The sequence below is a fragment of the Pagrus major genome, chromosome 20, assembly GCF_040436345.1.
Source record: "Pagrus major chromosome 20, Pma_NU_1.0".
Taxonomy (NCBI): domain Eukaryota; kingdom Metazoa; phylum Chordata; class Actinopteri; order Spariformes; family Sparidae; genus Pagrus; species Pagrus major.
Window position 1 is genome coordinate 24,653,908 of NC_133234.1, and position 27,253 is coordinate 24,681,160.

At 42.8% G+C, this 27,253-nt stretch overlaps 1 protein-coding gene across 1 annotated transcript; it reads right to left on the reverse strand.

The window, feature by feature from the left end:
* Positions 1–117: 117 nt before the first annotated feature.
* cdc42ep4b (CDC42 effector protein (Rho GTPase binding) 4b) lies at positions 118–23,985 on the reverse strand. The gene is made up of 2 exons (XM_073490048.1): positions 23,791–23,985; positions 118–4,274 (listed from the first exon to the last, which is right to left on the reverse strand). The coding sequence occupies exon 2, from the start codon at positions 4,102–4,104 to the stop codon at positions 3,100–3,102; it is 1,005 nt and encodes a 334-aa protein (XP_073346149.1). The 5' UTR covers positions 4,105–4,274; positions 23,791–23,985; the 3' UTR covers positions 118–3,099.
* Between the last annotated feature and the right edge of the window lie 3,268 nt (positions 23,986–27,253).

Below are 27,253 nucleotides of genomic sequence, written 5' to 3' on the forward strand. Positions count from 1 at the left end.
GCGAGCGTTTCTGCCTATTTTGGAAGTGAACAAACTTGCGAAAGAGTCTGAAAAATCAGTCAGCCTCCTGCGGCGATGGATTTATTAAGAGATTAAACAAAAGCAGCTGAGCCGTAGTTAAAGATTACCAGCTTTCTCTTTTTATTGAAAAATATAGCTGTTATTTCAAAGAAAAAGGAAAGTGAGGAAGGTAAATATATTAATATACTGTAAAACCAGAATAAGGAATAGAGGAAAAGAAAACAGTACATACTTGGCATAACACTACAGCCACTGAATAGAAAAAAAAGAAAAGAGAAAACATTCTACAGCTGAACTCTGAGCCAGTCGTTTTGCTTTTTTCGCAGTCCTTATCTTTTTTTGCCACTCGCCAAATCACTTCTGTCAGGGCACGGAGAAAACTTTGAAGCAGACCTGAGGCTGAAAGTATTTTGCAAATTCCTTTTATATGGTTTTATTCTGGCCTACTTAGGAGTTTCCCACAGAGGAAAACACAACAAATGCCAGAGAAGTTAAGACAATTACGAGAAAGTATCACGGTGTAATTTAGTATACTTTTCCATAATTCTCTAATTACCTCTAACAGTCTGGGTTGCCAGATTGGTGGAAGATTTTTTTAATTTGTATTTGCAAAATACAATTTGGCCACAAATGTGCAGATTAGTGTTAAAAAAAAGCCCCCCCCCCCAACATTCTTCTGGTTCTCACGCCATGAACACTTAGTCACACTGCTGATAACAGAGATTGTTTACTTTAATCATCGATGGCACAAATTATATTTACATTACTTGATGAAACCAACAGCAGATAAGGAGTGTTTTTCTTCTTTTTTTTTTTAGTGTGTCCATTTTATGGTGATGAACGTGAGGGATTGCAGCTGCCCCAAAACAATCCACAAACCACAGATTTCACAACCGATCAATCAAAGTAAAAAAAAAATCAAAAGTCAAATTTGGCCCATTTACATCAAAATATGAAAGAGGTATGACTCCAATCATACTGCATCATCTATACATTAGGTAAAAAATAAACAACATCCTGCTAATATTACCCGATAATATGGTTAGAACATACTTGGCAGTTTCCCTCCAGATCGCTTTTTTCATTTCAGAACTTCCTCACAAACCCGTTCACATGGTTCCAAAAAAAACATTAAAATAACCCAAGGCAGAATGGCACAGCATCCTGATTCTATGTACACACCCCTGCATCAACGCCACAACAGGAAACTCAGCGCTCCCATTCGTCAAACGTGGCAATTAGTTTTTCTAACACAAAATAAAAAAAAGGTCGGACATTAATCACGGATACCAGAGAGAGGAGCGCTCTTTCTGCCTTATTCATAACTGAAAGGGAACCTGGAGGAGCCTACTGAGCAAAAACACAAAAAAAAAGCCAAAGAGATACAGCCCCACCTGTCTGTCCCTGACCCTGCTGTTCCTGGAGCAGTTCCAGCTGGTTGGGGGCCAGTAATCCAGCACACTTAATGAGTAGACTGGGAAAGGGCCAGATGATTGGCTGATTTAAACATCTGTTCCTACTGTGTGATTTGGGTTGTGTAGAAGAGGTGAATATTATCACTTGTGGGGGCCGGTTCAGGAAACTATCTGCCACTCTCACTGCCCCGAGACATACCTGATGCCCGTCTATTAAAGTAGCTGCGCTCTAATAACACTTTGTACATGTTGTTACACCCTTTCTCTTCCCTTAGAGACAAGCACGAACACGTGTCGGGAGAGACGAGGTGTGCGTTGGGATAGAGCCATAACTATTAATTTCATATAATCATTTTTTCTACTGCAGCAGCTCCCTTTCAAACTTAAAGTCTCTCTGCTGACCTGCTTATCCTGCAAACCTCAGCGATGACGTGGAACGATGTGACGACACAGAAATGACACATAATTAGCCACAATCACCACTTCTCCCTTGTTTTTTAAAAAGACACAGAACACATACAAAAGGCCTCTTCACATTTTCTCAAACATAGCTCATTGTCAACTGATACAGCCTTCCCACGACAGTGATAGCAGGAGCGATGTGACTGATAATTAAGTGCCGCGTAGCAAAAAACTTCTGCGGAAAGAAGCTCGCTCGCTCTGTAGTACCATGCAGAAGTTTTTCCAAAAGATATTAAAACCCCAAAATCAAAACTTTTAAGACCAAACTGTGCACATTAAGAAAGATCCATCCCTTATGAAAATGAATGAATAAATACCACAGCTGTCTGCCAATTTCAAGAATCAAGACCTTGCCAAAGAGAGACTGCAGCAAAGATGATGCTAATGTAATGAGCTACCAAACCAGGCGCCAGACCTTCCAGATACTTTATGTACATAAAATAAAAGTAAGCATAAATCACCCCTCGAAGTCAAACGTGAACAAAAGTAATATCTACTTTTTCTATTTAGTGTTGATGCCAGAACATTGTCATTGGCAGGAGAAGCTCTGTGATCGCTCAGAGATTACAAAACAATCTGAATTTCACTTCTGTTTTTTCTTTTTTTCCCTCTTCCTTGTTCAGAATCTGTAGTACACATCCACAGCATGTCTGTGACCTCACACATCCTCCCCCATCACACTCCAAATGTGATATTCATGTGATTGACGGTTGCGGTACAGTTCTCTAACCTCACGGTCACCCTTTAATTCTTAAAAAAACAACGAGTGAAGTGCTCAGAACAAAAGGCTTGTTGCTTTTTCTCCTTTGTTAACGCACCTCTGACAAGGACGAGGTCGTGACATGGGAACTAGCATTTCAAATTGGAGAATTTCCCAATGATAATGAGTTCAGAGTTTGACGTTGCATAAAAAAAATGTGCAACATTTAACAACCCAAACCTTCCTAGAGTCCCGCTTTGTGAGCTGTTTGTACTCAGCTCACATCTCCTGGCTACAGCACAGTGAATAAGGCTTAATTGGTTTTATTTATGATGTTGAACAAAGTGTACAGAGATTAGAGTGATCTACGAGAAGCTTAAATCAGATGTGGCCCTGCTGCTAACTCCCTCCCTTCGCCTTTCCCCAGCTTGCGATAGCCTCCCAACGCCTCAGTCCTCTCCATTAGTGTCCCTCAAGACTGTTCATAGCAGTGATTCCAGTTTACACTCGAATCTCGTCATCGTCGTCGTCATCCATAAAGGTGAAATCTCTGTCGTCCTCCCCACGTGGCGAACTGTACTTGGCACTGTCCGTGTCGCCGTCGTGGATGTGGTAGTGAGGCTTCTCCTCCATGGCAGAGCCGGAGCTGGACACAGAGCAGCTATCCATGTTGTGGTGGTTGTTCCTGGCGTGTAGCTCCGGGGTGTAGGGATCCACCACGGCCTTCTGCTGGTACATGCTGCGAGGTGGCCTCGCAGGGGCCTGCTCCTCCACCTCGTCATCTATGTGGGGGATGAGGGGGGGCGACCCGTGTCCCTCGCTGCCCTTGCCTTCTTCGTAGCCGAGGTCGTCCTCCTCCCAGCCTTTCTTTTCCATCACACTCAAGATATCCCCGAGCATGGAGGGCCCCAAGTCAATGTGGAAGGACATCATCGACTCTGCGTGCTTCATTCCGCCTCCCTTTGGCATAGACGGAGGCAAATCTGTAAGTTCACCGAAATTGCGCTCGTCGAACTCCGCATCCAGTGTCGCCATCGCTGCCGCTCCATTTACCGGCCTGCTTTCGATCTCTGCCAGCCTCTTCATTGGACTTGAGGAGACGCTCTTTGGCAGCTGGTGTCCTCTGTTGGTGTCCTCATCGTTAAGGTAAGGCAGGGATATGGCGTTTTTCACATAGTTGGATGAGCCACCAGAAGGCGCCATCATATTGTACTCATACTTGTCCCCCCGGTTTACTGACTGCGAGCGCTTGCTGCTTCTGAAGGTGCGGGACAGCAGCCCTGGTTTGGGGCCCGGGGAGCCCTGTTTGGTTTCCGGCTCCCTGGGAGGTTCCCCTGATCGGGTGCTAAGAAATGAAGTGTCCCCAAAGGCGTCTCCTCCCCTGCCGACGTGCATGGTGTGGCGGAAATCCCCCAACGGAGCGCTGATCATCTCGGCGGTCAGGTCGGCCCGAGACCGCCGCTTCGACTGGTTAGAGTTGTTTACCAGCTGCTTGAGAATAGGCATGTTGGCAGTCCCTTATTTATAATCCACAGAAAAGAAATTTAACTAGCTTCTGTAGGAGTTCAGGAGAGTTTCTTCCAGAAATTCTTTGGAAATGTTGTCAAAGAAAGTATAATTCCAGGTGTTTAATGCGTGCAGCCATTCTGGTCCTCCAGCTCTGGTTTCATCTCAGCCTGTAAAGAAGAAGAATAGAGATCGTTAAAGCCCCATCAGCTCTTATGTAAACTAAGCCAAGCTATGCACCTTGGCGGGCGATGTGGAAACATGCAATTAATTTAACAGACACCATTCTATTCAGATGGAAATGTGAAATAGCACTTTAAAATGCTTCTCTAAAGAACTACGTCTATTCATTCCTCATCGCCCACTATCACATAACTCACTCGGTCCTGATCTGCATCGAGTACGGAAACTTTTTCTTGCCAGAGCCTCAGATTGAATCCTCACTTGAGTGGTTCTTCACTAGTAAAGTCTATGAGGAGGTTATGTAATGGTGAAGAAAAGCTTTCTGGTACAAAGTTCACCTTCACCTTACTTCACCAGTGATGATAACCCCTGGTGAAGCTGACCACGGCAAAAAGAAATCCCCATTCAAAATGCGTCGGTACAATTCTTCTGATACATTTTCATGCTCTTTCTAAAGTCTCTAATAGGCTGCTGTCGCATTCAGTTTCTTCAAGTGGCTGCAGGGTCCGCTGTCACCGCTGTGCTTTAGTTCCCATTTAGGCCTCTGACTGTTACATAACCAGCAAGACACAGGATACTGGGTGCGCGAGCAGTTCAAGCTGGCAGGAATAAAAGAATGAAGGGAGAGAAAAAAAAAAGAGTGAAGTGGAACAGCATTTCTTCAGCACGGATCGACTTACAGCGAAGCTCAGAAAGTCATTCTGCTTACACTCTGTTCCAACCCTCCTATCGCCAGTAGATAAAATGCGTTCAACCACTCGCTCTTTGTGTTTTTCTCTCAATTTTTAGACTTTATCTCTTTGGCCTTGGAGGAGACATCTGAGCACCCCCGACAGAATATTTTGCTCAGTCACTGAAAACACATCAATGGGCAACTTTTCAATCAGCTCTGGTTTCTGCAAAGTCATAGATTAAAGGCTCTTTTATGAAAAAAGCCGGGTGCTCTTGGTTGAACCCAGGTCACGTTGATCTTGTACTTGCTCTGATTATCTTTGACTCAATAAGCTGATAATAAGGCTCATTTTTAGCACTTGGACCAAACTATCCGTAAATCACCAGCGGCTCCAGCCTTGAAACATGATCTTAAATCAAAACCGGGGTGGAGAAGCGGTTCAAACACCCACTTGTACGCTACCTCCAGTCCACTAGCTCCATGTGTCGCTGACATTAACAAGGGTCTCGATTGTTTTAGCCAGACAGCGATCCCATCATTCTCAGTGTTTTCAAAACCAGAGCCAAAGCCCACGCTCTAGGGTCTGTGCGCGCATCACCACTGTGAATGAATGGGGGGCTTCACTCAACAATATTCCAAAGCCAACGTCACCCATGAAAACATTTGCATCTCTGACAAGAACCCATTCAATTGGAAAGGCAACTGTAGCACTGGAGCGAACAGAGGGGGGTTTGATGGATGATAAAAGGCTGGTGCTGTGTTTTTTTGTTCGCTCCTCTTTCAAAAGAGAGATCATCCCCGAAGAGAGCTGAACTCCATCCACTGCCAAGGTTTAATCGTCTATATTCAACAACTTCATTCAAGTTTTCCTGCAGTACTTCTGGCGGTGCTAATGGGGGGAGATGCGGTGTCTCCACAACAAAACAGGGATGGCACAAAAGAAGGCCAGACAAACAGCAAATGCATTAACAATAGGACTTGAAAAGCTTATTTGCAAGTTCGCTTGTAAAAGCAATTTGAGTTTGAGTTCACACCCTTGTATGTGACAAATGGAATGGGTTTACTGTTACGAAAGCTATTCAAACAGCAACTGGGTGCCAAATTATAAGATTATTGCACGGAGCAAACAAATGCCATCGAAGTCCCTCTGAGCTGACTCATAGTGGTTAGATTAATGCAGAATGATCTATAATTAGCTAAACCCTTTATTGCTTCATGCTTTGTGCGACAGCCAGTTGCACAAAAAGGCTTCTGAATGTGTGACTGACCACTCAAGACAACTCATCAACTCATATGTTCCTCCCCGCTGCTCACAGTTTTGTATTTCTCTATGGCAACATCAGGCTACCAAGCTAGCTTCCTGTCTCTAAGCCGGGGCCGGAGACACGGAGAGAGAAGGATTTTTTATCCCCTACATGGAGAGATCAGCTCATTCAGATGGATTAGCCCTTCCTGGTGACCACATGCAGGGAAATAAGACAATCGCCACAGCGCTACAGCTGAAGGGGAATGCTTTTGATGTGCCTCGTCACTCGAAAGACATTCAACCTCTGCATAAAGTATGTCAGCGGGTGCTCAAATATCAAAAAGGTGCAAACCTCACACCTTAAGTCATTCAAGGAAATGGCCCATTTTATGTCTTTTGGGGCCCCTTCAGTGTTTGATGAGGAATAGTTTCCAACCCCCCCAAGGATCATCAAGACGCCATTACTGTGGTGCATGACAAAAGATGAAGTACGGCCTGCAGGCAGTCCTGTCATACTCAGTTCTAGCCTTTCAGTACTATTTAAAAGATAAATTATGAAGGATGGCGGTGTCATGTGCACTCTACTGTTTCAAAATAACATCGCAGCGAGCATTTTTAAAGACCTGAAGAAGCACTTTAATGTCCTGCATATAAAAACAGTAGCTGTGGTAAATGTTCTTTTAAAGACAGAGGGTAACCTTAATGGATCTTTTTTACTGTTGTTTTGGGGGAAAATGTTCAGGTTTTCACCGGAGCTGCAGCAATTAATTGATTAGTTGTGAACTATTTCAATTAATTTGCAAACATTTTGATAATTGATTAATTGGTTGAATAAAAGTCAAAATGATCTCAGCTTCTGAAATGTGAATATTTTCTGGTTTCTTTCCTCCTCTATGACAGAAAACTGAATATCTTTGGGTTGTGGACCAAAACAAGACATTTGAAGACTTCACATACATATATATATATATATATATATACATATATATATATATATATATATATATATATATATATATATATATATATACATATTCTGCTAGCCTGAAGGGAAAATCTCCAATTTTCAGACTATTGGTTATCAACATTCTTACTCCATGAAGAATTAATCAGTGAATGTTGGCCTCCTTTCTTTCATATTTGGAAAATTTGTAGATTTACTCCATTAAAAAACTGAATATGTTTTCTGTTTCAATGGTTTCCAATCTTCATGTGACAATCTACAATCTCCCCCTTTTAAACTTGTTCCCCTTTCTGTATATTCTCTATTTAGACATTTGCACAGAATGACTGAGTGGATGTTTTCCTTCATTTATTCATTCGGGTGTGAGGGATGGTAAAAGTAAGGATTGGACTAAATGTTCCTATTTATATTTCTGGTGCTATCATCTGTTGATTTGTTTGAATATAGGGAGGATAATACATGACTGACTCTTAAATAAATGAAAGTAATAAAAATGTCCTTTCGCTTCAGTGTCTAGACAGATAGAAAAACATACAGTCATAGCTCTTGTGTTTGCTCGTACATTGTGCAGAGGTCAACGTGATGACCAGGGATTCCAGTCTGGCCCGTATGGCCCACTCCACATGCTCTCACGGTTCAGTTGGGGGCAAAATTCCATCTCAGCCCTCTTTTTTACAGGCTCACAGAGCAGAACCGAACATACTACTGGGCCATAGCTGCCAATATAAACACAAAACCATACACATATAGCTGAACATGTTTGTGTTGGAGCTCTGAATATGCCCCAAGAGGTAATAAGTATTCTCCTGTTTGCTTTAGTTGAGAACTATAGTCTGAGTCATCGTGCCAGCCGGTGACGAAGCCTTTATGTAACCGAGCACTCAAAGTGCCACATGACTCCAGCTCAAACTGAGACAAGTGGTGACAGGGCCATGAATGATTAAGAGCATCTTATGTCGCTGGCAGACTCTGATGCGCGCAGAATGACATCATAACAACCACCATGCTCATCAGCGTTCAGTCTCGCTCTTGTAATCCCGAGGATCACAGGCGCCATACAGTCCTCAGCTATCCCCACGCCACTTTCTCTCCTTTCCACCCGATGAACACAGAAAAAGAGGCTTTGGGGCTGCTCATCCAATCACAGCTCGACTACTGTCAAGTGAAAGCGGCAGCAGGCATACACTGACTGCAGAAGGTTTATTTCTGACAGCATTTAAATTTTTAAAAGTGAGACAGAGCCAGAGGCTATCATTTATTCACAAGGTAGAAGCATCCACGTAAGAGTTACATGGAGTCAGGTAAAGGGCAATTACGCAACAACTACAGGGCCCCAACTACTGTCTGACTGGTTACCTTGATTTCTGTAGAATATGAAATGGGTTTTAAAACTTGAACTATGTTTCCTCAGTTCTGAAGACAGTATGGAGTTTATGGATGGATGACGTGTTTTTGTTTCGACTTCATTTGGGCTTGCAAGAAGTTAGTCACTTTGTGACTTTAACTAAAAATAAGTGCATTTGTACATGAAAGTCTTGCCTGGTCTGGCCCTGAGCGCACAGCAGGGCTGCAACTCAATTAATTTGATTGGCGATTCATTTCTAGAATAATTGATTAGTTGTTTGGTCTATTAAATGTCAGAAAATGGTGAAAAAAGTAGCTTTGTGTTTCCTCAAATGAGAAAATGAGAATTTTGATTATCAAAATAGTTGGAGATTAATTTAACTAATGAAATAATCGATGCAGCTTGCTCCACAATGTCATTTCTGTCACTCTCAATCGAAGCATTGAAAAAAAAAGGCGCAGTTTGATGACATCAGTAAGTACTGTGGGATCATGGGAGTTGTTGTCCTCATTGTTAAAAAAGCGCCATAGCAATTGAAAATATATTTGATGCGACTCAGGCAGAAGTGTTCAAAGATTAGGTAATGTTTGGAAGTTCTAGTAATATTATGTTTAGTCACATTCGCCGACTTCCTTCCTCTCTGTTGTATCATCTGACGTTTCCTGTAGTGACAGACGACAAACTGAAACATTTTAAAATGATGGATTTCTCTGGGTTTGAACATTGTTGGAAACATTTGGGATAATGTGAGAACACAACTCATAATATATAACAAATCTAGTCGACATTTTAATGCAGAAATGTTGCATATTATATATTATATCCTCTGTTGTCCATTTATAGATATGATGTTCAACTCAGAGGCCCTGCTGTCAGAGCAGTAAAGAAATCCTCTGCTTTGTATAACCTTGAACTAGCCAGAACCTGCTCCATTGTTCAACCCTATTGTCAGCAACATTGACATGCAAATTAATATATACGAGTCAGCCTATGCCATCTACGACATCGCTAATCAATTCATCAATGGAGCTGCGCAGAAGAATGGAAAAAGTTCTGAACTGTGACAAAGAGGGTCGGCAAACTTCATCTGGCCCTACTTTGTGAGGCCCGTAACCTCCAGCCTGAACATCTGATTCCCACGGGGGGAGACGAGGCCGACGATAACAAAAGCACTGGAATAACAACAAGAACCGGTCTGTCCATCAGCAGCATCTATAGTGCACACAGTTCTCTCTATATATGCTTTGGATGTAATATATATATAATATATAAATTTACTTAAATACTTCTGTGAGCATTCAAGCACAGAAACTGTTACATAAATAAATATAATGAATACAAAACTATCATTACTAAAGATGCTAGAATGAGTAAACCTCATTGACTATGTATGAATCTGATCCTGCCTCACATCGTGTGGCTGCAGCCTTGGTGGTGAGCTCATTAGCAGAGCCTCCATCTCGCTGTGCTTTTTCCACGTGTCTCGAAGTTCCCTCCAGTCAAACATCTTCTTCTTATAGTCCTTGACTCACCGCACAAATACCAGATAAAGAAATAACGCTGTTCACATTGCGGACAGACTCAGCCCCGCTTCGCCCCGACAAAACCTGAAGAGCGAACCAGAACAAACGCTTAAGAAATCTGCAGTAAACTATCCTTTGTTTCTTCTGTAGCAGAAAGGACAGGTTCTTCCTGTTCGACTTCATATCTAGTAACGCAGCCCTAGGCTAACCCTGAGTGACAAATGGCAGAAATATCTTTAAGAGACAGACAAAAGGGCTACCAGCCATGTGTCGAGGAACATACTATTTCACACAGGTGTAACTCCATTTTACTGAAGAACGCTTCCACTGTAAACAGACCCAACACGTGTGAACACACCTGGAGCTCTCTGTAGTTACCGTTCAACACTTTCATAACAGTGCTGTTGCTCCGGACCTGATGCAACTAAACAGAAAACAAATTAGGATGAAAAATACCCGAAAGGCCGAACACATGACTGGAACAGGTGAAAATGACACGGCATTTAAAAATGTCTACGGGGTTTAACAGCTGCCTAACGTCCCATTACAGCCATCACAGACAGCTTTGTTTTGTTAGTTAATTTATCATTAAAGCTAATTAAAAATGGATTGTGGTGTTTTTGACCAGTTGTGGCCCTGCGGAGCGTGATTAGTGTTTGTTGCTATGTGTTGCACCGAAGCAGCAGTAAAAAAAGAGAAGACGACAAACAGATTGGAAACTTTAGTCAAGGTCCACTTGTACCCGGTTCACACTGACCCTCTAACATTCTCTGGCTTTTGTCTTCAATGGGAAAGGGTACAATCAGGATTCACTTCACATCAAAATAGCCACAGGTGTCTATCAACTCCAGCTCCGATCGGCTGTGATAAAAACACGACAGACAGATGGACACGCTAATTTTGCCGCTGTGATGAGCATCGGGGAGATAAGGATGTTGGCGGGTAAATACTTTTCCATCTGTCCTCATTCACACAGCACTTCAACGTGGTTCAGTCGACGAATGAACGAATGAAGCAGAGGATATTAAAAAAAAGCAACTGGCTTCCTGTCACCGGCCTCCATGTCAGTGCCAGATTCTTGTCGGCTGTCTGATCGGCAATGTGCACCGACAACTCTCAACAGGGTGGCGGAACAATCGAGATGACTCACACCGTAACTGCTTCCATCATCAGCTCTACAGACTGTTATTGATTAAGACTTTTTATATGAAGCGTTGATATCTTCTGGATTGAGTCTGATGAGATATATGATGAATGTGAGACAACAGAATAAAAATAGAAAAGCAAACTTGTCTACTGGAAACAAGGAAGGAGTCAATCGCCTTTTTTTTTGGCAGTGTCACCTAGCTCTGTCCAGCATCTCCAACCACAAATAACAGTCCTCCTCAGTTGAGTATATGATCATAAATGAATTATTAATATATAGTTGTACCTAAAGGTGAAAATATGGGTTGTGGTTGGAAGCTCAACACAAATCTTCTTGAGTAAAAATGTATTTTTTGTGCCGTTGAAAATGCTTCATAACTGTGTTCGACATGTTTACTAGACCTTAAGGATGAACAGGATGGTTCTGTTCAGAAAGGATGAATGTAAACAAATAAAAAAAAACGTATTTGATTACAATAACAACCTGTGGGCCCGCTTACTGCCTTAACTAGCTTATGTGTCGGTGTTGACAGACTTAACATGCAACGCATGGATGCTATTAAATTAAACTCTGCACCCTTTAGCATTAAGTTGTTGCAGGAAAAACATCAATCTGTTCTCAGTAATATGTAAACATGCTTAAATGCTCTAAGAAGAAAGTGAAAATAAAGTTTATATCATGTGGGTGATGCCGACATGTTGTCACATTATGCCTGCAAATGTGTCACGCTAGCAGGCCACATGGGAAAATATGATATAAAATATTCAAATACAACAAGACAGCAGTGGTTTATATTATTGGATTTAAAGATGGCGGCGATACTGCAGCTTAAAGAAAACTGAAGAGTGCGACAGGTTGGACTTTGACAGAGGTGAGTGGTTCTGATCATCTGAAATGTTGAGGTCTTTATCACTTTAACACTTTAACATCTGGCTTTTGTCCTAAATGGGAAAGGGTACCATCAGCATTCATTCCCACATCAAATGACTCAGCAGTAGTCAAACAAAAAGGCAAACTCATCAACTTGGCAATGGGAAATAAGCCAATGGACCTATTCTTAGAGGGTTTACCCATAAAAACACATATACTGTGTAATGGTCATGGTGAACGCACCTCCTGTAAAAAGGCTTTGGGCGACAAAGTCAAACAACTTGGCGGGAAAATATACCTACATCAGCACGACTAACGCCCAGGTACTACAAGCCCTCTGTGTGTGTGTGTGTGTGTGTGTGTGTGTGTGTGTGTGTGTGTGTGTGTGTGTGTGTGTGTGCAAACTGTAGTGTATCAGCCTCCAGGGCCTCGATGCCACACAGGCAGAGACAAAACCACAGGAGGATTAAGGACAGCGTGTTCGCCGTGAGCAAATAAAACCAGCATGCCTGAGCCGGCCCTCTGCGCTGAGTGACAGGAGCTCAGGACGGCCAACGCCACACCTCCGTCCACCCAACGAAAACACAAACCAACCTCCCACCACCTCCTCCTGTCCGGCTCCAAAAAAAATCCATCTCCTATTGCTGTTGCCGTGTTGCAAAAGCTCCCATTACAACCCGAGCACACCCAGCAACGCAATCACCACGTGGTTTTTTTTAATCCTTTCAAATCCTGATATGTAGAAGCCGAGGACAGGGCTTTCAAATGATTTCTCTGTTTCCAGTCGAGCTGGCCTTTCATAATGTGTTGCTCCTGCACAATCAGACAAAGCGTTTAGTCAGACACAGGGTGGGCTGCCACGCTGCGCTCCAGCCAGAGAGGAAATAGGCCAATAAACCAAACAGATACATAATGAACACGTTTCTTAATTATAAAATAAGCAATTGCGCAAAACAAGCCTCCCGAGAGTCTGTTTCGTGGAAAAATCTCCCTCTTCTCTATGCATGAATAATATCCAGAGCTAAAAATGTAAAGGGGGCACAACATTTCCCATGTGAAGCAACAAGGCCTCGGGGACTTTCACAGAAGAAGGGAAAGGCACAGATGGAGGCACTGAAGAGAATCCCACCCTCAAAGAGGCGATGGAGGGTGTCACCACATTGGATTCACTCAGTCATGCCAGCACAGCGACAGACGTTCTTTCACCGTGTCCTGCATGAAATGTACCCAGACCCTCATTACGCCCACAGTGAAGGGACTGTGCTGTACTGTGTGTGTGAGGGCGCGCACACGAGAGTACATGTCTAATTAATCACTGAAATCCGCCCCATCAGTCTGCTGACAAATAGACAGCATTCAGGCCGGGTACCAGAGGGCAGGATCCGAGCCAAGCGGTTGAAATAACCGTCCAACGAGCTGCTTGGACGACAAAACAAAGCAGAATTTCTACTGAGGACTGAAGAGGGGAACACAAAATGCTCGGTAACAGCAGGGGGGATGCCAATGTCACAATTGGCTCGCAGTATAGTTAACGAGTTCAAATAGTTTACTGGCGATATTAGTTGCTACATCTCCAAAAGAAAGAGGGTCAGAAGCTCTAACAAGTTGCTCTGAATGAGACTTTAGGGGGAAACAAAATAGACAAAAATCACGAGAAAGATAAGCCAGTGTGACGATCCCCAGACTCACACACCCACAATCACATGTACAAACTTTGGTGAAAACAGCAGGAGGCTTCACAGTGTGACTGGAAGATAAGTGACCGCTCTCTGCACTGTGTCAACCTCTCAACGGCTCCTGGCCTTATTCTTTTATTTTTTTATCAGCGGCCTCCCAACTGAAGGCAACCACATGAGCCGGCAGTAAAGGCCTCGAGCACTGAGCCTTAACTGACAAGACGAGTTAATAAACCCCCATGGTGTTAGCTTTAATGACACAAAACGGCAAACAACAAAGCCTGCGCTGACAAGTGAGAAAACAAAGGGCGCAAACATGGGCCACTCGAAGCTGATAATGGCAATTCACAACCGTTTGACGAGATGAGAAAATCCCAGAACCAGGACGGAGACAGAGAACTGGAGCTCCAGCGCTTGTAAAGAACATTGTTAACGTAATTGCATCCTCGCTTGATTTATCTACATGAACTGTGATTTGGTTCAACGCTGCTGCTGCGAGCGAGCATGTGTGCAAGATTCTGAAGTGACTCTTGAGGAATGTCCAGCTAAGCACACGAGGATCGATTACATTACAGCAGCTCAGCTCACTGAGACGGAGTTGATCAGGGTCGACTAATATGGGCTCGATTTGAGCAGGGCAGCTAAATTCATCTCATGTCAAAACAGCTGTAAGACTAGAAACAACACAACTAGAGCTGCAACTAATGGTTATTTTCACTGCCGATCAATCCATCGATTATTTTCTTAATTAATTGAAAGTTGTTTGGTTGTAAAATGTCAGAAAATTTTGAAAAATGTTTCCCGAAGTCAAAGATGAGGCGCTCAACTGGCTTGTTTTGTCCACATCCAAAAATCAGCACTGGAATCAGAAACTTGATAATTGACAACTAGTCGATTAATTGTTGCAACTCTAGACACTACTAGTCAATAAATACCTTTAGATAGTCAAGTAAAAGTGTAATTTATAAAAGCAAACATATCAAACATTCTGTTCTCATCTTCTAAAAAGGTAAGTTGTTAGTCCTTGTCTAACAAACAAGCTATTTGAAGATGTCGCTTTGAGCTCTGGGAACTTTTAGTTAGTAGTTTTCACCATTTTTTGAGCGTAAGATTAATCGGAAAAACATCAAAAAAGACGACGAACATTAGTTGTAGCCCTACAAAATAAAACACCAAAGGCAGACGACATCAGACAACATGAAAAGCCACAACTTAACATCAGACAGTATATCACAGAGATCTATTGGCCAGATGATAAAAGTGCCAAAGCCTGAGAGCTTTACAGGAATCAACACCTGATTATGTCAGGAAAGCCTCTGAAGGTATCGTCAGTGTCATCTCTCTGTGCTTTGGTTTCATACTTTGATTTAGTAATGAAGCAATAAACTTTGATTTCCTGGAAACTTTCATAACAGGCTTCATACAGATGTTTTTAAAGGGGCTATGTGGAACATCTGTGTTGTGCCGGAAGTTGGTCGCTAGTTTATTTTGGCGGTCTCCATCTCTAAGCTAACGTTAACTAGTATTGCTCTCTGTTGGTGGAACAGAAAGAGGCACGACAAGACGAGAAGAGTCCAATCCTTTCGACTGTCGCAGAAAATCTGAATAAGAATAAACAACTTAAACAAACCGTCTACAGGCTGGTATAGGCTACCAAGAGAGACGGTGACGGTCTCATTTTAGCAAGTCACGTTACAACCTGCTCACGTATGGCCAATGAAAAAGTGATTAATACATGACAATTGCTAAAAACATTGTTACATAAGACCCCTTTAAGTACTTTTCAAGCACTTTCAAGGTGCCTAAACCAAAGATTTCCAGACTTATCATCATCTCTAAATTCGTTAATTTAATTAATGACTTATTGGCTGCACCTAAATGAAAAAGTTAGGTACACCAGTGCAACCAGTGCAAGAAGTTAACAGTTAAAATTAAGTATTTTTCAAACTTTCAAGACTTTGCACAAATACATACACATACAAATAACCTGTTGTGACTGTGTTGACATGTGTATGAACGCGCTCAAACTCCCATGACAAGGTTCAAGGGTCAACGAGGAGAGTCGGCCTGGTGTGTTTGCTGACACACATACGGCTCAAAAACAAAGACACGCGCACACACCCAGTTGGTTCCCAAATGGCGTACGATTTCTCTGTAACTAAGGAACCGGCAATGTCACACAAAGTACAATGGAGGAGAAAGAACAAAAAACAAAGTAGAACAGAGGAAGACAGGAACCAAACCCTTGCGGCACACCCAAACCACACGCACGTACCTATAAAAAGGAAAATAAAAGCACACTCGCAAACGGGGCTTAGAGGTGACCCACATGAAGGACACCCACTATTTACAGTGATTCACATTCATTTAATACAAAGGCCTGAGATGCTTATCTATCAAGGTATTGTGACTTTTCACCACATTCCATTCACAGCACGGGATTGCTGACCTGGAAATGTCCTCTGGAGGCTCGGAGCAGGAAGATGTGTGAGTCTTTATTCAGAGGGGAAACCGGCAGTTCTCACAGGACCATCAGACAACCATGATAAGAGCCCACAATAGTTCATGTGACTGTTCCTATCTCCTGAACTAGCTTTCCCAGCATGAATTTGTCATCTAGTGGGCACAGAGGTGACCGCAGCTACGCCAACAGCCCTCCCTTTGTCTTTTCAGTGTACGCTTGAGAGAGAAACCACCTGTTTCTGTGTCCAAACAGAGCCGCCAAACAATGAGGAGTCACTGGACTGTAAACAGGCCAAAGCCTGGACCGGAGCGGCCAGCTGCACCACCAACAGCCATGTGTGTTTTCATGTGTGTGTGTGAGCCCGTCAACATATATTGCTCAACTGCAGGCCCCGCTGCTAAAAGCAATACTGTGTCAGCGACTGAGAGTGGAGGAGGGAAACTTAATGCACTCATATGTGGTTAATGTTTAACTGTGAATAGAAGCCAGCATTAGTGCTGCTACAGATAGCACAGCTGATAGAGCCATGGCTGCACTTGGATGTTGGGTTTTGGTAGAAATGGACGACAAAGAAAGAGCACGTCTGAGTTTCTTATCAGACTGTTTCATTTACACGGTTTAGCTGATAAAACCAGTTATACATACAGCAACCACTGCTATCAGTTTCAAACTCTAAGGGCAATGAAAGGTTTTGTAAATAAATTACATGGGACGATAATTTATGGTGCTTAAGGGGAAATTTTCAAGGTTTACTAAAAAAAGTACCATCACATGCTACAGGGTGAGTCTGGTGTTTGTCAACCCGGGTCATACTCTCATATTTTTCATATTTTTCATATTTTATGACCATTGGTTATGATGACATTTTATTACATGCAGGGTTTCCAGGGTGCGACTGTTTTGGTTGCACATGCTCCAAACAATCTGTCAAGTGTGATGAAAATCATCATTGGTAGCTTTCAGCAGGTCTGATTGAAAAATTAACGACATGTTAACAAGCCCCAACTGGATGTGTTGACAGTTACAACTGAACAAATAATTAGCCTATAAACACACCTTTGAGTCTGTCGAGCACTTCAAACACCAACACTATTTTTAAGAAATATATTGATGTTATTGCAATTTCTTGTTCCACAGGATGTGATGGAAATGAGGAAAAATGTTTCTCTGCACCTTTATTCCTGATAATTATTTACATATAGTGTAAATTGTGCTGGTGGGTCTTTTTCATTTGGCCTTTTTTTTTTTTTTGGCCACCAGTTTAAAATGTCCGTCTGGGGCCCTGAGATAGGGTTGAACTCTGATAAGAACAAGTTTGATCAGGGCGTCTTTCTAACAGCTTTCTGAGAAAACTTAAAATTCAAAGGGGCCCTCCACTAATATGAAACATTAAAGGACCAGTGTGTAGGATTTAGAGGGCTTTATGGGCAGAATTGGAATATAATATGCCCACTTGTTAAAAATGAGCCTTCTATATCTACACAGTCCACCATATTTCTACAGTGGCCCAGGGTGGACAAACCAAACACTGGCTCTTGAGGCAGCTTTTTTTTTTTACATTTTTCGCTGCCACCATAAAGGACGGTGAGATGAGGGGTGTTCAGTTGGTTGCAATCTGAAACCACAATGCTAGATGCCACTAAATCCAACAAACTGGACCTTCTGAGTCTTCTGTGGCTCTAAAGTCTGAAAAGATAACGCTGATGTAATTTGGGTTATCTCTACCTTGGGCTTGGGGAATACAAACTTGTACCAGAAAGCCAGCATTAGAAACAGTAGGTGTGCATCAGGTAGGGATGGACTAAAAGTCAAGATATCTCTGTGGCACCGAGTACTGCATTAACAAAACTCATCTGAAACACTTTGAGTCTGCCTGAAAGCAAACACAGAATGTAGTCCGCTGGAAATCCCTGCAGCTGTCGGAGGCTTCAGATCTTTATGGGTCATTCTTTCCAAAAGCTAGTCTTCCAAAAATCTCTACAACGGAGGTGGATTGCAAAACTTTATGGACTCAACTACGAGAATAAGACCCAGGTTTGCCTGATTTCTGATTAAAAGCAGTGCCACGGATGGACCTCATCAGAAAGTCAAAATCTTAGGTGTGAAACAAAAGATGTTTGTGTGATTACACAAGAGGAATAACAGAGGATTCCAGAGGATGTGAGTCGGACAGGTGTGCCGGCCGATGATGAATGATGTCTCTGTGTGGTGTCCTTGTACATAATAGAAACCACAGAGGATGTTCTGAAACTTTCTCACCGTTAAGATCAACCAGCCAAGCTGCTGCGTCCGGCCTCAACGGGACTGCCTTCACTTCAGACACAATAATCATCCGAACTGGTCTTACAGCTTTAAGCAATGCAGTGCTAGAAATAAAACAATGACAGGTGCCGCAAAAGGGATGCCAACTCGCTACAATAACACAGTAAATGTTTGACAGCATTACATAAAGTTATTTTGAAGTACATGTTTGGGAGTCACACTGTTGTTGCCGTTTCAACTGAGAAGTGAAATGGCTCCACGCAGGAAGAGAATTCCTGTCGAACTGGTTATTTTTCCACCACAATGACGGTAAACAAAACAGGCGCAGATCTGAGCGATTGAGAAACAGGTGCATACTGGTTGTTGGAAGAGAAAGCAGCCCATTTTCCCCTGGGAACAGCTGTGAAATATTGTTGTGAAGTGGGACGGTGAAGGGCCCGTGGTGTGACTGTGCCAGAACCAGCTTGGGTTTCTCTCTGAGTGACGGGGTTAGACCTTGAATGTCGATCAAGGGGGGCTTGACCCAAAACAGCTGACACCTTATTGACCCCTAACTAGTCAATATTCAAATTGTCTGGCTCCAGAATAACCATTAAAAATAGATTTACTATTTGAACTTTGAACTTAAGGCCTTCGGTCGACTAAATCATTGGGTTCCCAAGGGACTGCGAGATGATTAACAGGATAGGATAACAGCAAAAACATCTCTTGTCTACATCAAATTATGTTTATTTTTTGGATTTTCCTCAAATCTATGCTTCTTCTGATGGATTACTGCATAATTTATTCTATAAAAAACCTTTTCAAACAAAACACGGAGAAGAAAATCACTCCATGTCACTTGTTCTCAGGGACAACGCGCCACAAAGGTTGGGAACCACACGACTAAATGATGGCTCTCTCACAGGCAAACCTCTGGTTTTCATACACTGATTGATGGAAATCTGGCTAATTTATTTCTCTTGTTGACGGTTCAAAGTTAAACATACTCTGCGAAAAAAGCCTCAAGAGGTTGACGCATTGTTGGATTTGTGCTTCCACATTAAGGCTCGTTTTTCAAAGACTACTCCGGCATCCTCAGCACAATTTCTCCTCAAAGTTCAAAGGCCTGGCTGCTTTCTTTGCAGGCGGGGTGAATCCTGTAATTGTCTGAGACAAAACAACTCTCCTTGGGGAGTTCAACATAAGCCTTGGTGCTTTCCAGTATCAACAGCTGAAAAAAAATTGCACCTCCTTCATTTTTGAAGTGATTAATACTTCAGAGAAATTGGGAGGCTTCCACGGCTTTGGGACCATGAAGTTCATCCCTGAAAACACTCCAATAATGTAATAAAAGTGATATTTTCCTGCATATTAGCGCTGCTATTTTTGAAGTTGATCTACTTATATTGACGACTTAAAACTGACCTCTGTTCTGGGCAAATTGCCTCATCTGGAGACACCACAATCATTCTCTTTGCCCGAAAAAATCCTGCAAGAAGACCAAATGTCAAGTCATTCTCCCATCATTCCCTGTGGGTCTCCTGCGGAGCATGGGATAAAGGTGGGTGGATTACCGAAACGGTTTACCCTGGCATCTCTTAAGGCATGGGAAGCAATAAGAATGCAATATACTGTACGTTATCGCATCTGCCTCCAGCTAAACAGAGTATTTCTTCTCAAAAAGTTTATCCTCCATACATTAAACCTTCACATTAAATAGACTCCAGATGCACGTCAATAAAATACTGACTCAGGAGTTGATTCACAAGGAAATTAGTTGCCTTCCACTTTAAGTAACTGCATGTGAAACAGCCAGAAGTGAGTGTTTCCATGAGAAACAGAGTGCAAATGAGTCAAACTGCCTCTGCCCAACCCCCCACCTCCTGCACGCCCTCCTTCCAGTATAAAACTGTAATGACCTCAGCGCAGTCAGAGTCGGGCAGGTAGCCAGCTTCCTCACTACGCAGCAGCAGCAGCAGCAGCAGCAGCAGTATCCTCCAGAGCAAAAACTGAAATAGCTCTCCGTTGCAAAAAAAGGCACAGTCAGAGATGACACGCACACACATGCTCCCCTCCCCTCTGACTCTGCAGAGCACACAATAGATCTTGATGGAGAGATATCTGCCTGGCAGCTCTGGAGGAGACGTACAATGGAGGAGCTGAAAGGCTTGAAGTGGGATGTGTAATAATGCACCACTCTTGTCGCTGGAAAAAGACACAGAATGGAAAGAGGATGCTGGGAAAAAAGTGGCGTGACGATGATCAGGCAGAGGCCGACCTTGGCCTAAATCTCTCCTGTCAACCTCAAGGTGTACATCTGTAGCATTTTTTCCACCAGCTGTCTCATTTCTCTTTATAACAGATCAAACAATACAGCGTCGGGTGAAGCACGATCTGACATCTCCGCGTTGTAGCTGCTCCCACAACATCATAATTAATATTGCTCCAGGACAGGGTTTGGCGAGCTCGCCAAAGAATAATACTGCGATCTATTAATCACAATCATTTTCTCAAAGTTGAAGTGCCCTGTAGCCATAACCAGACCTGAAATAGCCTACGAGTTTCCACATTTGCAGCATCAAAACAAAGCTTTGTGAGATAAATCTCAATTAACAAACATCAGCTCACTCACCTCTACCCTAGGACCAACTGATTGCAACTGACCAATCACAGTTTTGTAATGACATTATAGCATTAAAAGGCACCATGTAATGCTGATTTTCTGGTTCACACAAAAATAATTTTTCTCATACTGTCCGGCAGCACCTGTATTCACCCACTGTCTGAACTCACTGTCGCTTTAAGCCCCCCTCCCAAAAAAAAAGCTGAGCGTGCTCTGATTGGTCAGTTCTGACAGGCCTGAGCAGGCACCACCCACTTTATTTCTGTATCAGCTTTGCTGGTGGTTTGGGACTGTGCTGGAGGCGTGGCTGTATAATTGTGACCTCACAACTGTACGGAAGTCCTGCCGGCTCGTTTGAAGGAACAGTTTCTGAATATGGGCCGTGTGCATTTCTCTGTGGATTCAACTTTCTGATGCTTTCACAATATTTCTGTGGCTCCTCGACCTGCTACATATAATAATAATAATAAAACAAGACAAGAAAGCTCACTTTCTGCTATATGGGACCTTTAAGATTTGGAAAAAGACTGAAAAATGCACACATTGGGGAAGTTAGCCTTTCTGAGATATGGTAAACATTGTTTAACCCAAATATGGTCTTTTCCTGATCCTAACCAAATATTGTTGTTGCTTAAACCTAACCAAACTGTGACAAAGAACTGAAGAAAAAACTGAAAATAATAAGTAACCTAAGAATGAAGATAAAACTTTCCACTGAACCCTCTTCAACTCCTTTTGAAGACTTTGTAACATTTTAATCAGTCGCGATGACGGTCCTGGAGAAACATTAATCATGATGTTTAGGAACAGCACAGCACCACCAGATACACCACTGGGTAAATGGTTCATCAAGCAAAAATGACAAATACAGTTTTATGGCTGTTGTTAGGGTGTGGGTGTGTTTGTGTGTCAGAGCGTAGGAGAGGGGGGTCAGAGGTCAACAGTCGTACTACGACAACACCAAAGCCGAGCCCATTAGTCAATATGTCCTCCTGCTTTTGTCCAGACTGGCTGTTTAACAAGAAACGAAGGGGTCGATGGCTGCCGATGAGCGAGGAATAATGAAACCGAAGTTATAAAACGGGCCTGCAGACTTTATGGTCAGTGCAGTTAAAGTCAAGCACACACTTAAGAGCCTCCAATCAGAGGAATGATGAACGAGGGCCGGGGCAGGTACACGGCCACGGTGGCAAATCCTGGAGCACATTACCCAGTTCATCAGGCGTGATGACCATGAGAGGGAAGTGCCAGGTCTGTAAACACAAACAGGAACACCTCGCTAATGACACGGGAAGGTGGACACGTTTTAAGGGGAGCGAGGGATGAAGCGAAAGTGGCCGTGCGGTTTGTTTGTTGAGCTCTTGGTGGAAATCCCAGAGTTTTTTTCCTGTGTTTTGGGCTCCCACAGCAGAGAGAGTATTAATGTTACGTAACCCTGAGCCGGAGAGAACCGATGCTTATAAGTCCATCTGCCTGCTCTGATTAAACCATGTGCCCTCCCGTCGCTGAAAATAGTTAAATGGGACACTTATTTGAGGCTCTCCAACCTAGTTTCCCCAGTATTGAGTATCTAGAAAGTTATTAGTGATTTCTAGTCCGGATGTCTGTGGACATGTGATCGACTTTCATTGTTGTTTAACCCATTTAATGACTTCTTTCATCAGATTCATGTCGTTTTGGCTTCTGACACAGATAAACATGTAGTTTTATAATCGATTACAGACAGATATCTTAGACAACACCTCTATATTTGAGAATCTCTTGACTTTAAAGGTGCATGACGTAGTTTTGGGGAAGAGTTGACTGATTCATAATGCCTCAACGAACTAAACAAACAAACTCTCTTTGTCTTCATGACTGAATAAACAAATTGACATCAAAGGACAACACAGTTCCACACTGTTTTACTTTGTTTACATGTGGCGGACCCTGCCACCTTTCTCGCTTCAAACAGTGTTCTGGGGAGCTGATTGTCCTCCGAGAACAGCTTGTTTATCCAGTTATGGAAAGATTATTGTATTATTACCTCATTAATATTGTAAATATTACAATTCTGAGTATTTTCTCCAAAAACTACACAGTGCCCCTTTAATTTTTTGAATGTTTGGAACTAAAATTCCTACATATTGCACCTTTAATGACTTCTTTCATCAACTTAATATGAGTTTTGGCCTCTAAAAGATGAATGTTTAGGGGTTTTTTGCTCTTCGACAAAAAAAGTAACCCGGTCAGTCGAGCAACACTGATTTACTTCAGCATCCATTGACTTCATCAGAAGTTTTGCACAACTGAAAACTAGACTTTTCTAACTGTGGACCAAAAAAAGCCAAGAAGAAGAGCAGGAAACACAGAGCAAATCACAAGTTTAACCACAAATACATGATCTTTAAGCTGAAGTGGTGACTTTCCTTAATGTTTTCTGGCCCTTTTACTCTTCTTCTAGCGCTAACTGAGGACACAGAGGACGCCAGAAGGCTCGTTCATGTCCCTCCATGAGGAGACAGCCTGGCGCTGATTGTCCACAGGGCAGATTTGACATTCAAATGAGATGCAGATTTTCACACCGTTTACTCGACTTCAACCCGAGTCTGTCCTCAGAGTAGTACACACACACACACACACACACACACACACACACACACACACACGCGCACACACACACACACACGCACACACACACACTCAGTGGAAAGTGTGATACAAACAGCGCATGGAGGAGAAATGTTACCTTTCTGTGCGTCACGAGCGATCAGTAAAGTTTCAGCTTGTAATCCAGTGAGCAGGAGGAGGAGAGGAGGAGGAGGAGAGGAGGAGAAGTCTCTCTGTGTCTCTACATTCACTTTAGTTTCCTCAGCAGGAGAGTTGTAGCAGGACGGTCCCGTTGTTGCTGCTGCTCCAGTGTCCGTTTACCTCGCATCTGTGTGGCGCACAAAGCGGCCCTCCTCCCCCGGCCTCCTCTCCTCTCCTCTCCCCTCCCCTCTCCTCCCCTCCTCCGCCGGAGAGCACCACCTCCTGCTGCGGTTTAAAGGGACAGAGCTCCATTTATCCACAAACACCAAAACAAAAGGAGAGAACTTCAACTTGGAGGGGCTCCACATCTCCCCCAGGACACCAGGCCAGGACTAAAGGCAGAGAAATAAGAGCTTCAGACTCTGAGAAAACGCTCTCAGAAAAAAAAAAAAACACACTCAATTTTAAAGGAATAGTTTGAAGTTTTGCAAAATAAGTTGAGCTGAGGCCTACCAACACTCTTTAACACATGCTGTCACACACAGTGGACCTCATGGGACCTTAATTCAGGAAAAAACTAAAAAACTGTACAGTAGTCAATGTGGAGAGACAAAAAACTATTTAATCCGGCTTGAATTGTGCCATGAATTACACGTTTGTCCACTCGAAAGATCATTTTCCAAGTTAAAAAAAGGCACAGTTTGACGTAAATAAAGTAAAATAGCATCTAGTTTTGTGTTAAACCGCTAAAACTTACATCATCAACACCAACCTGGCACAGAAAAAGGATAAAAAAGATGGAAATCACAATAAATCTGCTCATAGTGACGACTGCAGTGATGTGACAGGAGAGCGTGTCAGTCCTGTGAACAAGCTGATACACAGGAGCAGCTCTTCAGTGTTTAAGTTGCAGTTTTGGGAACTGTTCAACGAGACGACGTCACTAACGCGACTGTCTGGTGTGTAGTCTTTATAATCACAGTCTTATATAGCTCTTATAGAGCTCTCATATATTTGCTAGCTTACAAAACTGACTAACTCTCCTTTCCCATAATTGCACCCATCGATTAGGCCACACTTGTGTTCGTGACGTATGTTGAGCAAAGTGCTGTAGCTCTCTGAGGGATTTTATTATCTCTACAACAAACTGAAGTTATCTCGTGAACTGATCATCCATAACACAATTCAAACAGCTTTAAAAATGATTTTGTCTCACTCTGTTGACTACTGCATAATTATTTTAGGTCCATGGGGCAGAAAATTGTTAGCTTAGCTGACATAAAGACTGGAAACAGGTAAACGGCCTGATATTGTTGAAAGGAAAATAAAATCCACCTTCCAGCACCTGAAGCTCACTTACCAGCACCTGACCCTGTTTGTTCTTGCTGGACTATTTCCAAGGCAGGTGCAGGAACTTTGTGGAGTCTTGTTTTGTTGTGCCAAGAAAACAAGTGGAGAGTCCAGGAAGTTAACGGCAGAGCCAGAAAACCCAGCAACCTTGTTAAATCACAACTTGACAAAGCCAGGCGAGCCGCTCACCCCTGTGTGCAGTCTCTGCTTCATATTTACCCTCCTGGCACGAGCGTGGTATCAATCTCCTCGTCTCACTCTCCACAAGGAAGCAAAGAGAGCGTATTTCCCAAAAGCTTGAACCTTAAAGATGAGGAGAGCTGTGTTTTTACTTTGAACCTAGTGTTGCATCTGCTGAAATTATTCATTGACTCGCATGTGTTGTGTTTGTTCCTGAGATAAAAGCAAATTTGATGGGAATATTTTAGAAGTTCGCACCAAAAGTCAGCCAGAAGTTATAAAGGTGATTACAAAAATATTGTAAAATAAAGCAGCCCACTCTTTTTAAATGCATGCAAATAAGACACAAATACAAACTTTTCCATGGTATGATCAGTTGTGTCTGTAATAGACTTATTTACTCAAAATACTCTCTTAATATTATAAATGTGCGGTCTGAGTGTGAGCAAGAGTCCATAAAATCCAGCAGCAGTTTAATGTTCTTCCTACTCATGGCTCGTAGCATTAGGGCAAATGTACTGCAAAGTAGCCCATTACTATAATTAAAGGTCCCGGGCATTTTGATTTATAATATTACTTAGTCATAGCCATGGAGGTAATTAGGGTACACTTGGTGCTCTTTTCTGCAATTATTTTTTGACAATTTCCAGATTACATTAAAAACGGCCTTTAATTTCATGCACACGGAGCAGAACCGGGTCATGTGGAAATGAGCCGGTGGTGCCTCTGTGGTTACGGCAGTCATCTGGTCCTCACGTGTGAATTCTTGTTACTCCACTGACGCCCACCTGTCTGTTAAAGCCTCACTCGCCCACCTACATCATCAGGTCTTATATTGTGGCACAATGGACCAATTAGTGGTGCACGGAGCTTTATGGGAAGCTTGTTTGGGTCCTTCAGAACTTCAGTGAGGGGTAAGGAGGAACACAAAATTTTCATGGTGTATTACCCTGAAGCGGGCCTCCTTATTCAATCATTGCTTCCTTGTGTGGCTTTGTGTTATATGTTATATAATGATTACAGCTTGGAAAAGAGTGCAGTAAGAAAACTTGGAACACAAAGGACTCTCTCTCAAACTGGACAAACCAGCAGGGACTGAAATAATTGTGACTAAATATCACTTCATCCAACAATTTCAGCGATTTATGTCACACTGCTTCAACTGTGGAAACTATTATGCATCTAAACTTGGGAGAGGAGTGAGAGCGAGGTTGGCCGGAGCAAAAGGGACGTACCCAAAAAAATGGCTACGGTCATTTCCGTGCTCATTCCCCCTAATGCACATTAAGTCAGAAACAAATTTAAGTGTCCACCAAACAGTACATTAGAGAGGCATTCATGAAAGGCACCCAGGGAACATCCCCTTTCGCAAATGAGTATCCTTTCTCTGACTGCCAGTATATCCTCTTCAAATCCCCAAACCACCCTCAGTGAAGCTCACAAATGAGGCAATTAAATTCAGGGTCTCAGACTCCTTTGAACTACACCTTCTGTCTGAATCCTTTAATATTCCGACTGTGGGTTCTCAAAGCTCATCAGCGCTATTTAGTACCTTGGGCTCCCTTTTTAAACCAGAGACCACCAGCTCACTCTTTTCTGTCACTCATTTCCTGTGGGAGAGAGAAAGAGAGAAAATGGACATTTCAGCGAAGTGAAATACCTCCCGTCTGTGACTCCTTTGTCGGAGAGAAATTTCCCATGTGTTTTCCAAAAAAGAGATTAGCGCCCTGGACGCGCTCGCTCCAATTCCCTGTTCTATCCCATCCCATCTAATCTCCTCTCTTCTCTTGCCGATGTGTTTAGTAGGTTAGCCGTGGATCAAGTCGACTGTGATCCAATTAGCATCCATCTGACGCTGCACATGTGCTTCTGTCATGCAAGGATGTGTCTGTTAGTTGAGTCACTTTCTCCCCAAATTCAAACACATCGCT

Coding starts and splice junctions, on each gene's coding strand:
- cdc42ep4b (XM_073490048.1), bottom strand. CDS start 4,104: ATGCCTATTCTCAAGCAGCTGGTAAACAACTCTAACCAGTCGAAGCGG.